At 39.4% G+C, this 12,994-nt stretch overlaps 1 protein-coding gene across 1 annotated transcript in view; it reads right to left on the bottom strand.

Moving 5' to 3' along the window:
- Positions 1 to 8,860: 8,860 nt before the first annotated feature.
- The window catches only part of SUPT6H (SPT6 homolog, histone chaperone and transcription elongation factor), a 45,571-nt gene continuing 41,437 nt past the window's right edge, over positions 8,861 to 12,994 (bottom strand). Inside the window, exons 32-37 of the mRNA XM_063449966.1 lie at positions 12,833 to 12,957; positions 12,489 to 12,601; positions 11,710 to 11,787; positions 11,426 to 11,598; positions 10,821 to 11,023; positions 8,861 to 10,122 (exon numbers count right to left, since the gene is read on the bottom strand). Coding sequence (XP_063306036.1) covers positions 9,936 to 10,122; positions 10,821 to 11,023; positions 11,426 to 11,598; positions 11,710 to 11,787; positions 12,489 to 12,601; positions 12,833 to 12,957 — 879 coding nt within the window. The 3' untranslated portion in view covers positions 8,861 to 9,935. The remainder of the gene's footprint in view (positions 10,123 to 10,820; positions 11,024 to 11,425; positions 11,599 to 11,709; positions 11,788 to 12,488; positions 12,602 to 12,832; positions 12,958 to 12,994) is intronic.

Genomic DNA, 12,994 nt, shown 5'->3' with positions numbered 1-12,994 from the left:
TAGTCACTTCCTCTGTTATGTGATTGGTTGCCTGTGTACCTATACAGTTTTTCTTTCATTTTTGACAATATTTATATTCCTCTATCTTTGCTGCTGAGGAAATAAAGAAAGAGTTATGCATAATATGAGCCTCCATGTCTTTAATACAATTTTGATTTTTTTTCTCTCAGTATATAATTTAAATGATTCCTTTTCCATGGAGTTTGTGTTTTAAAGTCATTCTCAATCACCACTTCACAATTTAGACTGTAAGAAATGTTTGAAGGTAAACATAAGAATTGTGGATACTCAGAGCGGGAGGTACATGCACATTTGGCCAAGAGTTTTTTTTCTTATTGTGCAAGAAAAAAACTAATTAAAATAACCTAAAGATCTGGATATCTTTTAAAGGGTTACTCCAACCACCATGATTACTTCAGTGATTTGAAGTGGTCATGGTGATAGGAGACTGGATGTGCAGTGTTTCTACTTGAAACACTGCACATACAGAGATATTAGTAACTGAATGCTGGGGGCTGTGTTCCGGGCTGGCAAAGTTAATTCTGTGCATAAATTACATCTGTTGTCAGTGCGCACGGCACATAGCTCTCTTGCCTCCCTCCATTGCTGGCTTTTTATTCATTTTTTTTTCAAACCTCCCTACCCCTGCCTCCCTCTCTGTCCTGCGTGCACGGAGGGCGCGCATGCATTTTGAGCTAGCAATTGGTCCAATCACAAGCTGCCTTAACATTAGGCATTGTGGAGTTCTTGACTGCATAAATTATGTGCTGGTGCAACTAGCCCCCAGCTCAAAAGTGCAAATAACTCTAATTGTGCAGTGTTTGAAACAGAAACACTGAACATCCCGGCTCCTACCACTATAACCACTTCAAATCACCATTAACGGCTAAATGGCTGAGAATTGAGCAATGAAACTGTGTGGACATGATCTATACTCTAAAACCACTCCATTGAGCTAAAGTTGTTTTGGTGCTTATATTGTCCCTTTAACTCATGTCCTTCAAAGAAGATAATATCAGAGAGAAATATAGATTTCAATTTTGTACCAATTAATGCTTCCCCCCCCCCCCCATCCCCCCCATTTTCAAATTTCTTTGTTCTTTTGGCTCAACAGCTATATCAGAAATGGTTGAAAGGATGAATTTAATTGGATTCGATTTTTTAAGTAAATTAGAGGAGCTGTCTGGGCATTTACATTTGCCAATATTCTTGTAGAAGTTACATCTCAAATATTAAAAAAACAAAAAAACAAGCCCATTTAATATTATTTATATCCACAGAATGAAACACAAATTCAATGCCCATTGCATGGTGTGCCTTTCACTGCTCACCCCGCTGGTGTTAATGATTAATATTATCATACAGTTGGAGCCAAAATAAAAAATAACAAACCTCTTCTTACAGCATCAGCAATTGTTTGTGTAGTAGAGGAAAACAGACGATCAGCACTTTATTTGGGAGATGCGTCATAGTTCTTACCGTTATCAACTGCAAAACAGGCTATTCAAAGAAAAAAGGGGGAGGTTTAGGGAGTGAGGTGAGTCACCACCAAACCTCAGGGAAGGTTACAGGGAGTAGTAGGGGCTTAACCCCGGGTAAGTAGAATACAAAAAAAGCAAGAAAAATGGGAAAGGAGGTCCACTCACTAAAAGTGGATGGAATCCATTCCCATTTGTAAACTACTCCCTTAAAGTAGATAGTCACATAAATATGGTAAAGAACCTTTATTGAAACAAGTAAGGGTAATGGTTGGTAACAAAAGTTGGCAATAATAAAAAAATATATATCTATATGGTGATGAATATACCGTGTTAGTGTTTAAAGTGAAAAAAAACAAAACCAATTAAAAACCTGGATAATGCTCCTATATAGCCACCTACACATGTATATAGGGAAGCAAAGCAAAAAGGGGGGGGGGGGGTAGGTATAAACAGACCTTCAAAGAAGATCAAAGTAGTGTCCCCAGATTGCTAAAAAAAAAAAAAAAAAAGGGGTGGGGGGGAAATACGATCTACTCAGGTACTAGCAAGAAATAATAATAGTAGTTATTTGCTACCAAGGCATAAATAGGAGGGTAGGGGTAGAGGGTGCCTAGCAGCAGGTAAACTGTTGGGTGGGAAAACGGGATAAATAGTCACTTAGTGCAGGTGTCCAGGGAGTCAAACAAAACCTACTGAGGGTCTAGTAGATTACCCCTCCATATAGTAGGATGGACTCAGAGGAAACAGTACCCCTCCCAGTACAAACTGGAGGATAGGAAGTAGCACCAGACCTGTATGCGCCCTAAATAACTATCTAGACCACGACCAACTAAGCTGCTGCTTCGAGGCAGCCTAATAAAATCCCTCAAACCTTAGTGCATAGCTGAACCAGAGTAGACATCGTGGGAGCCTAGGTAAGTAAAATAAAAAATAAAAAATTCAATCAGAGTGAATGCATCGGCAAATGAGCCCGACGCGCGTTTCGGCGTTTCCAAACTTGAAGTTGCTAGGTACACTAGTATCACCGAAAAATGTATTGGAGGGGGGAGGGGGGGGGAAGAGATACACTCTAGGCCAATCACAGCTGCCCATTACATTCCAGGCTTCTGCAACCAGGTCTGTGTAGTTTATAATAAACCCATTTGATGCGAGACAAGAACCAAAGATACCTGCATTCTGCCAAGGAAGGCCTGTCTGTGATAAAATTACACCATTGCCCGTTATCTATGCTACATATCTGGTTATTAAGGAGAGCCATGTGGACTTAGAATGATCTGGACATGTCTACAGAACAGGAGTGCTGGACTGTAGCATACATGCAGACCTCACATAGTCAGTATAGTCATTAAATTGGCTTTGTGATATCATTCACAAAGTCCCCCAACGGTGACTTTGCAGCCGGGTGTCCGGTGCCTGGGGGATGCAGAGGAAAGGAGTTATACTTGCCTAAATGTCTTTCGTGGCCTCCACTATGCTGTTCTTGCAGGTCCTCTTCAGCTACTGGTGCTTCAGCTGCAGTCTATGGAGGCTCCAGCAAGACTGCAAAATGCTCCATAGACAATGCCTAGACAAAGTCGTCCATAATTTGTCATAGAAATATAGAATGTGACGGCAGATAAGAACCATTAGGCCAAATTTTCTAAATACGTTCATTAGTCTTATATCTAGGATAGCCTTACATCAGGCCCACACGTTTAAACTCCCTCACTGTGTTAACTTCTACCACTTCAACTGGAAGGCTTTTCCATGCATCCACTACCCTCTCAGTAAAGTAATACATCCGGATATAATTTTTAAGCTTTGCCCCCCTAATTTAAGACTATGTCCTCTTGTTGTGGTAGTTATTCTTCTTTTAAATATAGTCTCCTTTACTGTGTTGAATCCCTTTATGTTTCATATTCCCCCGTCTCGTCTTTCCTCCAAGCTGTACATGTTAAGATCCTTTAACATTTCCTGGTAAATTTTACCCTACAATCCATGAACCAGATTAGTCGCCTTTCTCTGAACTCTCTCCAAAATATTGATATCCTTGTGGAGATATCTCACCAGGTCTCACCAGTGTTCTGTAAAATGGCACTTCCCTCTTTCTACTGCTAATACATCTGTCTCTACAACCAAGCATTCTGCTATCATTTCCTGCTGCTCTATTATATTGTCTGCCTACCTTTAAGCCATCTGAAATAATCACCCCGAAATCCCTTTCCTCAGATGTTGAGGTTAGTAGGGTATCAAATATTCGATACTCTGCCCTTGGGTTTTTACGCCCAAGCTGCATTATCTTGCACTTATTCACGTTAAATGTCAGTTGCAACAGCTCTGACCATTTTTCTACTTTATCAAAATCATTTGCCATTTGGCTTATCCCTCCTGGAACATCAACCCTGTTACATATCTTAGTATCATCAGCAAAAAGACATACCTTACCATCCAGACCTTCAGCAATATCACTAATAAAAATGTTGAAGAGAATGGGTCCAAGTACAGATCCTTGAGGAACTGCACTGGTAACTAGACCATGCTTCGAATATACTCTATTGACTACAACCCTCTGTTGCCTGTCACTCAGCCACTGCCTAACCTATTCAATATTGGAATCCAAACTCAATGATTGCAGGTTATTGATAAGCCTTCTATGTGCAACTGTGTCAAAAGCCTTACTGAAATCTAGGTAAGCAATGTCTACTGCACCACCCTGATTATTTTAGTTACTCAATCAAAAAAAAAATCAATAAGATTAGTTTGGCATGATCTCCCTGAAGTAAACCCATGTTGTAGCGGATCTCGAATTCAATATGATTTTAGATGTTAAACAATCCTATCTTAGTATAGTAAATCGTAGTATATATGGTGATTACATCTGAATTTCAGTGAAATTCTAACAGTCAATGTGAGTACTTAATAAAGATTGTATCTTTTTGCATGATAAAAGAAGGGACTCTTTTTTTACTCCACCAGTACAGCAAATTCTCTACCTCCAATCCAAAGTAAAAATAGAGATGCAAGCACTCATGGTGTCTCTCAACTCTGACTTCTCTTCCGTGAGGCCAAGAATGTCCCTTATACAGGTAATTAGCCTATCAATAGACTTAGAGTCCAAAGACCTGGGGGAATAATCAACATCCTCCTCCATATATCAGGGTCTTCATCAGAGCCTGAAGACTGAGGTTCTGCTCTGTGTCTTTTAGAAAGAACCACTTTTATCCGTGGTAGACTTAAAGCCCTCAGCAATAGCCTGAGAAATCCAATGTTTAAGGTCGTCCAGCTGGGAACTTCTATTGGAAGCATCCGCTGTTTCCAACAAGCACTCTCTGCAAAGGTTCTTTCCCTGAGGTGCAGGGGAACGAACAATTCAAGCATTTATTGGTTTTATCCCTTGCTTTTCTTGGAGTAGAATCCATTGTTTTGCTGGGGCTGAAATAAAAGCCATATATGAACATATATTACAGGCTTATCCTAGCACTCTTTTTAACACCCAAATAAGAGAAAAAAAATTGTCTCACTTATATTTTCTAAAGAGAAAAGAAAAAGTTCAAGTCCTGTAGAACCAGCGAAAGACAGGAAAAAACAAACAAACTGTGGTGTAAGGGGAGGTATACCCATCAGTCTAATTATTTCCTGTTCTGTGACTGCTAAGGGAGGCGCTACCCATAAGTGATGCTCCCATGATTAGCAAAAAATAGATTTATCTTACTAAATGTGATCTATTTGTTAAAATGTTTCATCATAGCAAATAGGAGTTACTGTCACAGCCTCCATACTTATACAAACCTATAATTTACGCTACTGATACAATTACTTTACACATGACAATGCAAACAAAACAGATGTCTTACTGCAGGTCTATTCCATTTGCAAATTGGTATTTGGAAAACCAGATAGGTTTAACAGAGGCTACTTTATATATCACCCTGTTTTGGATCATATGTGCTTTCTGTAACCAAGGACGCCATGAGGTAATGCCGTACGCACAAGCTGTGGCTGGAAAGTGTGAGAGTAGATCCTATGGTGACTTTTTATTTACTTTACGTACCCCATATAACGCGATAACACATCTTTCAAGAGATTTTAGGTCAACACCTAAGTCACTAAAGGGGTAGGACCATACTTTTAACAGGGCTGCTTGTACATGGTCTACAGAGATGCTGATCTCTCCTGGTTTAGACTTTTCAAAAAAAGTAACCAGGTAAGCATCAGATAAACCAAAAATAAAAAATAAACTGCCCACAGCCAATAGATCAGGCTTTGCAGGACATCCAGTGTCTTTAAAATGGTTCAATGCTTTCTTATTGGGAAGCTCTAAAAAGGTAGTTTACCTAACTTTTTTTTTTTTAATTCTTTATTTTTGTAGTACGCATAAAGTTTACAAGCAGGTCTGAGGTGCCCCGAGAGCAGTCCTCAGGCATTTTCCTCGCTGAACATGCGGGACAAATGAAATACAGGCACAATTTTTATATTAATAGTAATGCTGAGTGATTCTGCAGATAACACAGTGCGAACGCTAGTAGCAAAACATACGTTTACAAAAGAGAGATAGACAGGACTGTTATAGGTTAGGAACAAGTTCGCGCCGAGTTATGCCAATATTTTTTTAGACTTTTGGGAAAATAATTTTATATGGAAGAACAACCCTTTCGGCGCGAACTTGGTACTCTGGAGGAGATAGATAGATGATGTTATTTTTATTTGGGATGGTTCAGAAAGTAATTTAAAAGATTTTATTGATTATATTAATTGTAATCAATTCTTTTTAATCTTTTCTCCGACTTTTAGCTATAATGAAATTTTTAGACCTCACGATTTTTATTGAGGATGCTAAAATAAAGACGAAAACTTTCTTTAAACCCACCGATGCCAATAGTTACATTAATACGGAAAGAAACCATCACCCTAATTGGCTCCATGGGGTTCCACGAAGTCAATTTACAAGGATTAGGCGGAATTGTACTGATGAGGGAGTTTTTTTAGATCAGGCCTCTTTTTTAAAAAATAAATTCATAGAAAAGGGGTAGGTATACAAATAACTTTATTAATAAGGAGATTACGCATTCTTTTAATAAAAATAGAGGGGATTTATTACTTAATAAAGAAAGAAGAGCCCCATTGGTTAATAATAAATTTGCCTTCTCTTTTAACACCCAATATAATGTTCATGCTAAACAAATTAAAAAAAATATTAAATAAACATTGGCCTCTTTTATTAGAAGATGATTTTTTAAAAACAGAACTTCCACAAATTATTTTTAAGAAAGGGAGGAGTTTTAAAAATGCATTGGCACCTAGCACTTTCAGGAACAAAGATAAGCAAGGAGATGAAAAACGTGGAGGTTTTTATACATGTGGTACCTGTAAGAGTTGTCATCATAAGAACAGTAAAAGTTGGGGAGTTGTGGTGTAGTCTGGCCGGGAACTCTTGGCCGTGTCCAGTTTTTAGTTGACCCCGTGTGTCGCTGCTGTCTCTTAGATAGGTACAGTTTCGCCAGGCACTTGGGTTGATGGGTTGCTTCCACCCATTTTACAAGTCGTTTGGGCTTTTGCGCTCTACTGTTTCGCCGACCCCAGCGCCATGTGCAGGCTTTGTTTATATGAGGAGGCATGCGCTTGGGGTACACCGGCGCCATATTGGCGATTTCGTGTGCTTTGGCCTGTAGCTTTTGGTTTGCCATCTTCCTCCAAAATCTGGTGAACAACTCATCCAGTCTGGCCTCGAGGCCGGTTTTCTCCATGCGTCGAGCACACGTGGTGGCTTGGTCACGCCATTTCTTGGGGGGGGGGGGGGGGAGGGAGCAGGGCATCGGTGGGTCTGTACCTCTAACGCTTGGGCGAGGGGAGCGGCCATCTCTCCCCGGTCCCGCTATCAGTAGGCCGCAGCTATCCACCTTGGGTTCCCGGTCACCAAATCGTTTGGTACAGATATGGAGCTGATCACCAGGTCGCCCCTGTTGTAGGGGGTGCATGCCGGTTCGTTTGGTTTCTCGATTTTTGCGAGTATCTGTGTGGAATTGGTAAGTAAAGCAGGAGCCCAGCTTTCATGCGTCCGCTTAGCTTGCTTGCTTGGCCCCGCCCCCGTTTACTTAACTTTTATCCCATGCCACTGTGCTCTTTCCACCTCCTTGGTAGAGATCAGTCTTTCCATTGGAAAGCATTGGGAGGCTAGTGCGCATGCGCTGCAAGACACCCTGTGACACCAGATGATCTCTATGAGACCATCGGATTGATTTAGCAGAGTTTCATTCTGCTATTTCGGCAGAGCCCCTTGAGTGGCTGTCAGTAGGATAACCACTAGAGAGTTATTTAAACCCTACAATTCATGCAGAATTGCAATGATTTAAAACGAGAGAAACATGGCACCCAGACCACTTCACTGAGATTTAGTTCCACTTTGCACATTCATCTTTTTCGTTACTCATTAAAATTTGAACACTGTCCGTTAGGCAAGCATTTGTCCTATTTCACAATACCGGTAGATATAAGGCACATATGTTTTACTTTATGTGTACAGTATACATTTTGTGGTATTTTATTTCAGAACCACACAGTATTTTGATAGAAATAATACAACTTTTTTCCCCATTTATTGAGCAATAGTTCTTAACCTTAAAGTTAATCCAAAAATAGCATCAATGAAATGACATGTAATCTATTTACCAGATAACAGGTAACTACCAGAAGTAAGCCATAATTTCTCTAGTGTAGCAAAGACCCCTGGTTATAATTGCTTGAAAGGAATGCTGCTTCCATGATGTTGGCTTTTCAAATTACCAATACTAAATGCCTCTCAAACAGCTGTAGGAAAGGAAAGCATACATGCAAGGGTGGTGCTAGAGGTGGCTGACCTGGGGTAGAGCCCTAACCTACATCCTGAAAAGCCCCAGCTGATATATGCACCATTTCTTTGCTTGCCCCTGGGCCCCTATAATCTTGACCTCCCACCCCCCCCCCCCCCCCCCCCAAAAAAAAACCCTTCATTTACTTAATTGGTGACAATGTTCATTTAATGAACCATATTTGGAGACAATTATAGAGCAGTGTAGCGTTCTAATGCTGAATATACAGAATACTGTGGGGTTAATACAGTAGGTGAGGAGTTCAATGGTCTACCATCATTCTAAGATTTTGTGTCATAATGTGGTGTTTAGGCTTGGACATTGGGTGTGGGGAGGATACCCTTTGCAAGCCCTAGGTCTTTTTTTGGCCATCTAACATTATCATTGCATACATGCTGCTGAGGCCTACAAAGCTTGTAGTCCCCAGTAGTTACACAGTAATCGTAAATATTGCCCTTTCATGATACAGGAGAAGCCAGACACAGACTTCTAATGTCATGTTTACATTTTCCATCTCAGGAATTAAAAGAGAAGCAAGACCGCAAACATGACGCGTCAAATTTTCAGTATCCAGACATTTTATTTGTTGGCTCCGGTGCAATTACAAAACAAAAAAAAAAAAAGAGAAAAGAAAAATAATAAAATTACAGGGGAAAAAAAAAAAAAAAAAAATTTTGCAATGTGCACAAAGTTAAATTCCAGACACCTTCAAGCTGCAATGGTAAAGATAAAAGAAAAGCCACATCTATCAGAGTTATAATGGCATTCTTGCACCCTCACAGCAGTAACCCTCCTGCTAGCTGCTCAAAGCAGTAAAGTGGGGAAATGAAGATAATAAACAAAAAAATATATAATAAATACATATACCCATAGATCCAATCAGATAACAGACCGGCATTCATTACTTATTGTATTAACCCGTCAAGGACCAGTTTGGCAAGTCCCTTCCTATCATCTCAGAACTGACACGGTCATCCATTGGCTCTGATGGCGTCATGCGTATTCATCTTAAAAGGTAGCTGCTATTAGAGAACACATTGGCAGAGGGAAAACAAACCATCTTTAAGCAAGTGAGTTTACCAAGCAGTTTCCCGCCAGCCCTTATATGTAAAGTGTCTGATCATTCAGCACATTCCGGTGAAGAGACACGAGATCTTTGTTTCAGACCTCCACATAGGTTTTTTTTTTTTTTTTTTGCGCATTCTTTGGCCGAATACACAATGCTTAGAAATAAAACAGATGCCCATTCTGGGTTTAAAACATAGCTCATAAAAACTGTTAATCACAGGGATATCTTTTTTACTTCCCGTCATGGTCATTTTTGCGTTTTTTTTGGTGTGTAGTTAGTTAACCCTTCTGTAGGAAGGGAAATTGCTACAATATGGAATCCATTCATTACTGAGGCTTGCTGTGACAGAGAAAAAGTTCTCTTGTATTCAAGTAAATGCACGCTTCACACGGGAGGTCCAAGCATCTCATTTGTTGCCTTGCACACAGTGGCCCTTTAACATTATTAGGCTCAATAGTGAGCTAGGGAACCATTTTACATAATATCCAAACATAAAATGGGGTGAGGGGTAACAGTTCCATCTGTCCTTTTGAAAGTTTATTTGTTTACATGTTAACAGCCCTATCGGTCCATTTCATCCAGTAGTGGAGTGGCATCCCCTGCGACTGACATTGGTGTACTCTCAATCATGGGGCTGGGAGATGGGCGCGGGGTTAGCCTTTGTTTTTGTTTCCGCCTCTCTGCTTCCTTTTCCTGCAACCACTGTTCTGCCATTTTACCCCAATCGATCGCAGTATGGCTGTTTGACCTGATAAGAGACAAATGGGATAATTGGCATGATAACCAGATTCTCAGCAACAAATTAATATACCAACAAGAGGAACGAACAATTGTATTCCAAGTTTTAGCTATAACCGAATGCAAAGTTATGCCAATAGTCATTGCTGCAGTTTATCAAAACAATGAAAATGAAAAAAACCTAATTGAGCCGAAGGAAGTTAATAGAAGAAATTTCTGTGCTACCTGCATGACAAGAAATTATTTAACAAGAAGTATGGGATGATTATATCAAGAAAGAAGAGCCATGTTATAACACAATGTCTCCAGAAATGAATTATACCTATTGGTCCTGGACTTGCCAGTAAAGAAATTTTATCAACGCACTGAATAGTTGGCAAATATTATTCACATGAAAATATCTATTGTGTATAACCAAAACAGTGTTTCCCCTTCTCTAAAGCACTGGGAGAATCTATGTATTCATTGCAAACCATTAATCAAAGTGACATTTGCACAGTATATCCAATTAAAATTTAAAGAGCCTAGTTTGTCTTCGTAATCTGTGAAACATGAAGCTGCGGGGTGCACATATAAGAAGAAATGTGGGCTGTTGAATCAATTGACAGATATAAATTGCAGGTTGTTAAAGCTCAGATGGTTCCTAATGTTTATAACTTGTTTTTGTCAGTAGAGGTAGTGGCCATTACTGCTATACAGTTTACTCACTTGGATTGTTGCCTGTGTCTAGAACTGGAACTGGAGGAACTCTGCGAGTGAGAAGATTGAGGAGTAGGTGCTGGGGTGGGGGTGGCACTGGGAGGAAGCTGATGGTATTGAGGAGTTGTGATTGGCTGACTTGGGGTGGCATAGGAATAGCTTGGAGTCATCAAAGGAGTGGCAACAGGCTGCTGGGCTGGAGTTGTGAAGACCTGAGAACAAGAATTCAAATGAAGTTATTAAACAGTTAAAAACAAAATCATTCTATTCTTTTTTTTCCCTCATTCCTTTTTAAAGTCCATTATTTTATATGAATTTATTTTTAAAATTATACATAAATTGGTCAGGAAAATGTAATATATTAAGAGACAACAATAAGCAATAGTTTTATGAAGTAACATTTGAGGAGTTGCTTCAGTGGAAATTTATATGCTAATCTCAGGCAATATAAACTTCATATAACTTCACCTAGACTTTCACCCAAAGCAACATGCATTGGTAACATAATATGTTATAGTTCTATATTTAGTTTAACATATAATACATAGAATCTGATTTAGTCATGTTCCACTGTGTTTTGGTTTATTTTTTATAGTGCCTTCTGATCTACTTACATGATAAGCACTGCTTCCCCCTCCGCTGCCTCCCACGAAACCATACTGGCTAGATGCCCACTGGGCGGGTGTTGCATTGGGATTTTGCCCATGCTGTCCCGTTACAGCAGCAATGGCATTAAACATCTGTGAGGTCATATTTTGAGGAAGGGCATTGACAGCTCGTGTTAGATCTAAAAACAGAAAAAAAAATAATTAAATTCAAATAAATAAGGATTTTTGTTCTAGAACAAATATCAATGACTATCGGATTTAATTAGAAGACCCAGGCATGGTTCACTCACCTGCAAGGTTAATATTGGCAGGAGTGGCACTCATGGAGGCCGGAGTCCTGGTTCTGCTGCTGCTGCTCGGTGTAATACCTGCCAGAAACCCAGAAGAGAACTCTAGATGAATCAAATGTTAGACCACGGATACATATGTTTCTTTTGCTACTAAGAGGCAGTAGCGACTGGTGCTGTGTTAGTTCAAAGCATACACACATCTCTAGGATGTGAATTATACATAAAATAAGGCAAGTGTACATATAATTTGTTACTAGCCTGAGATTCATTAAAACGTGTGGTCGAGATTCCTAAATAAATGCTGTAGGATGTGGACACTGCATTTTAGGGTTCTACTTAGTGTCTTTTACTTCTGATATGGCAGATGCATAAAGACTAAATAGGTAAAATTTTACAAAGGGGTGATTTAACAAGAAATTGTCAGATAAAAAAAAATGTTGGAACAAACAAGACCTGAAGGTGGTCCCACTCAAACAAGCTTACAATTTAGGAATAGCACTCACCAAGTGCTAATTTTTACATAAAACTAAAATGCTACTTTTGTGTCATTTCCTATCAATCTTTTGTTATGCAAAGCTAATAAAAGTTCCAAATGTGCCAACAAAATGGACAATGTCAAATATGGCCAGACACACAACATTAGTGGCAAGTGTGAAAATATGTAGTTAAACCAAGATACCCAAACCTGATCCAAAGAACCTGACTTTTCAAGAAGAAACACTTACATTATTAAGTTATAATCAAACAAACATAACTGTGGCATAGGACAGAACACTGACCTGGAACAGGGTCCTGATAGTGGTCTTTGAACCATCGGAAAAGTCCATTCACAGAAGAGAATATCTGCCCCCTGTATCGGTATCCTTCTGGTGTAACAGTTACATACTCAACCCTATGTTTGAAGGCATAATGATCAGTTAACGTGAATGTAACCAACGCACCGTAGTTTATTAAGTATGGGGATAAAGTTTAAATTCTTGTTCATTTGGAAAATCGGATATTTTTTTTCTAGAAATGGGTCACAATACGGCAAGCAAAGTTATCTCCTGTCCATCTGCTTTTTTTTTCCCCAGAGTCAATAAAGATAACACTAGTGGACTAGGGAGCACTAGAAAACACTCACCTTGGTTTTGCACGTGGTTGATATCCCAATAAGAATTTCCCAGGAAGTTCTTTACTGGCAGAGATGTAATATGGAATGAATGTTGGCTTCTCCTTCTTTGTTTTAATTAAAACCTCCTCTAATTTCTGACAAAAGAAATGGAAAAAGAGTTCATAAATAAAC

The sequence above is a fragment of the Pelobates fuscus genome, chromosome 1 (genome assembly GCF_036172605.1).
Source record: "Pelobates fuscus isolate aPelFus1 chromosome 1, aPelFus1.pri, whole genome shotgun sequence".
Taxonomy (NCBI): Eukaryota; Metazoa; Chordata; class Amphibia; order Anura; family Pelobatidae; genus Pelobates; species Pelobates fuscus.
The sequence above is the reverse complement of the archived record's forward strand: the minus strand, read 5'-3'. Positions and strand labels throughout refer to the sequence as shown.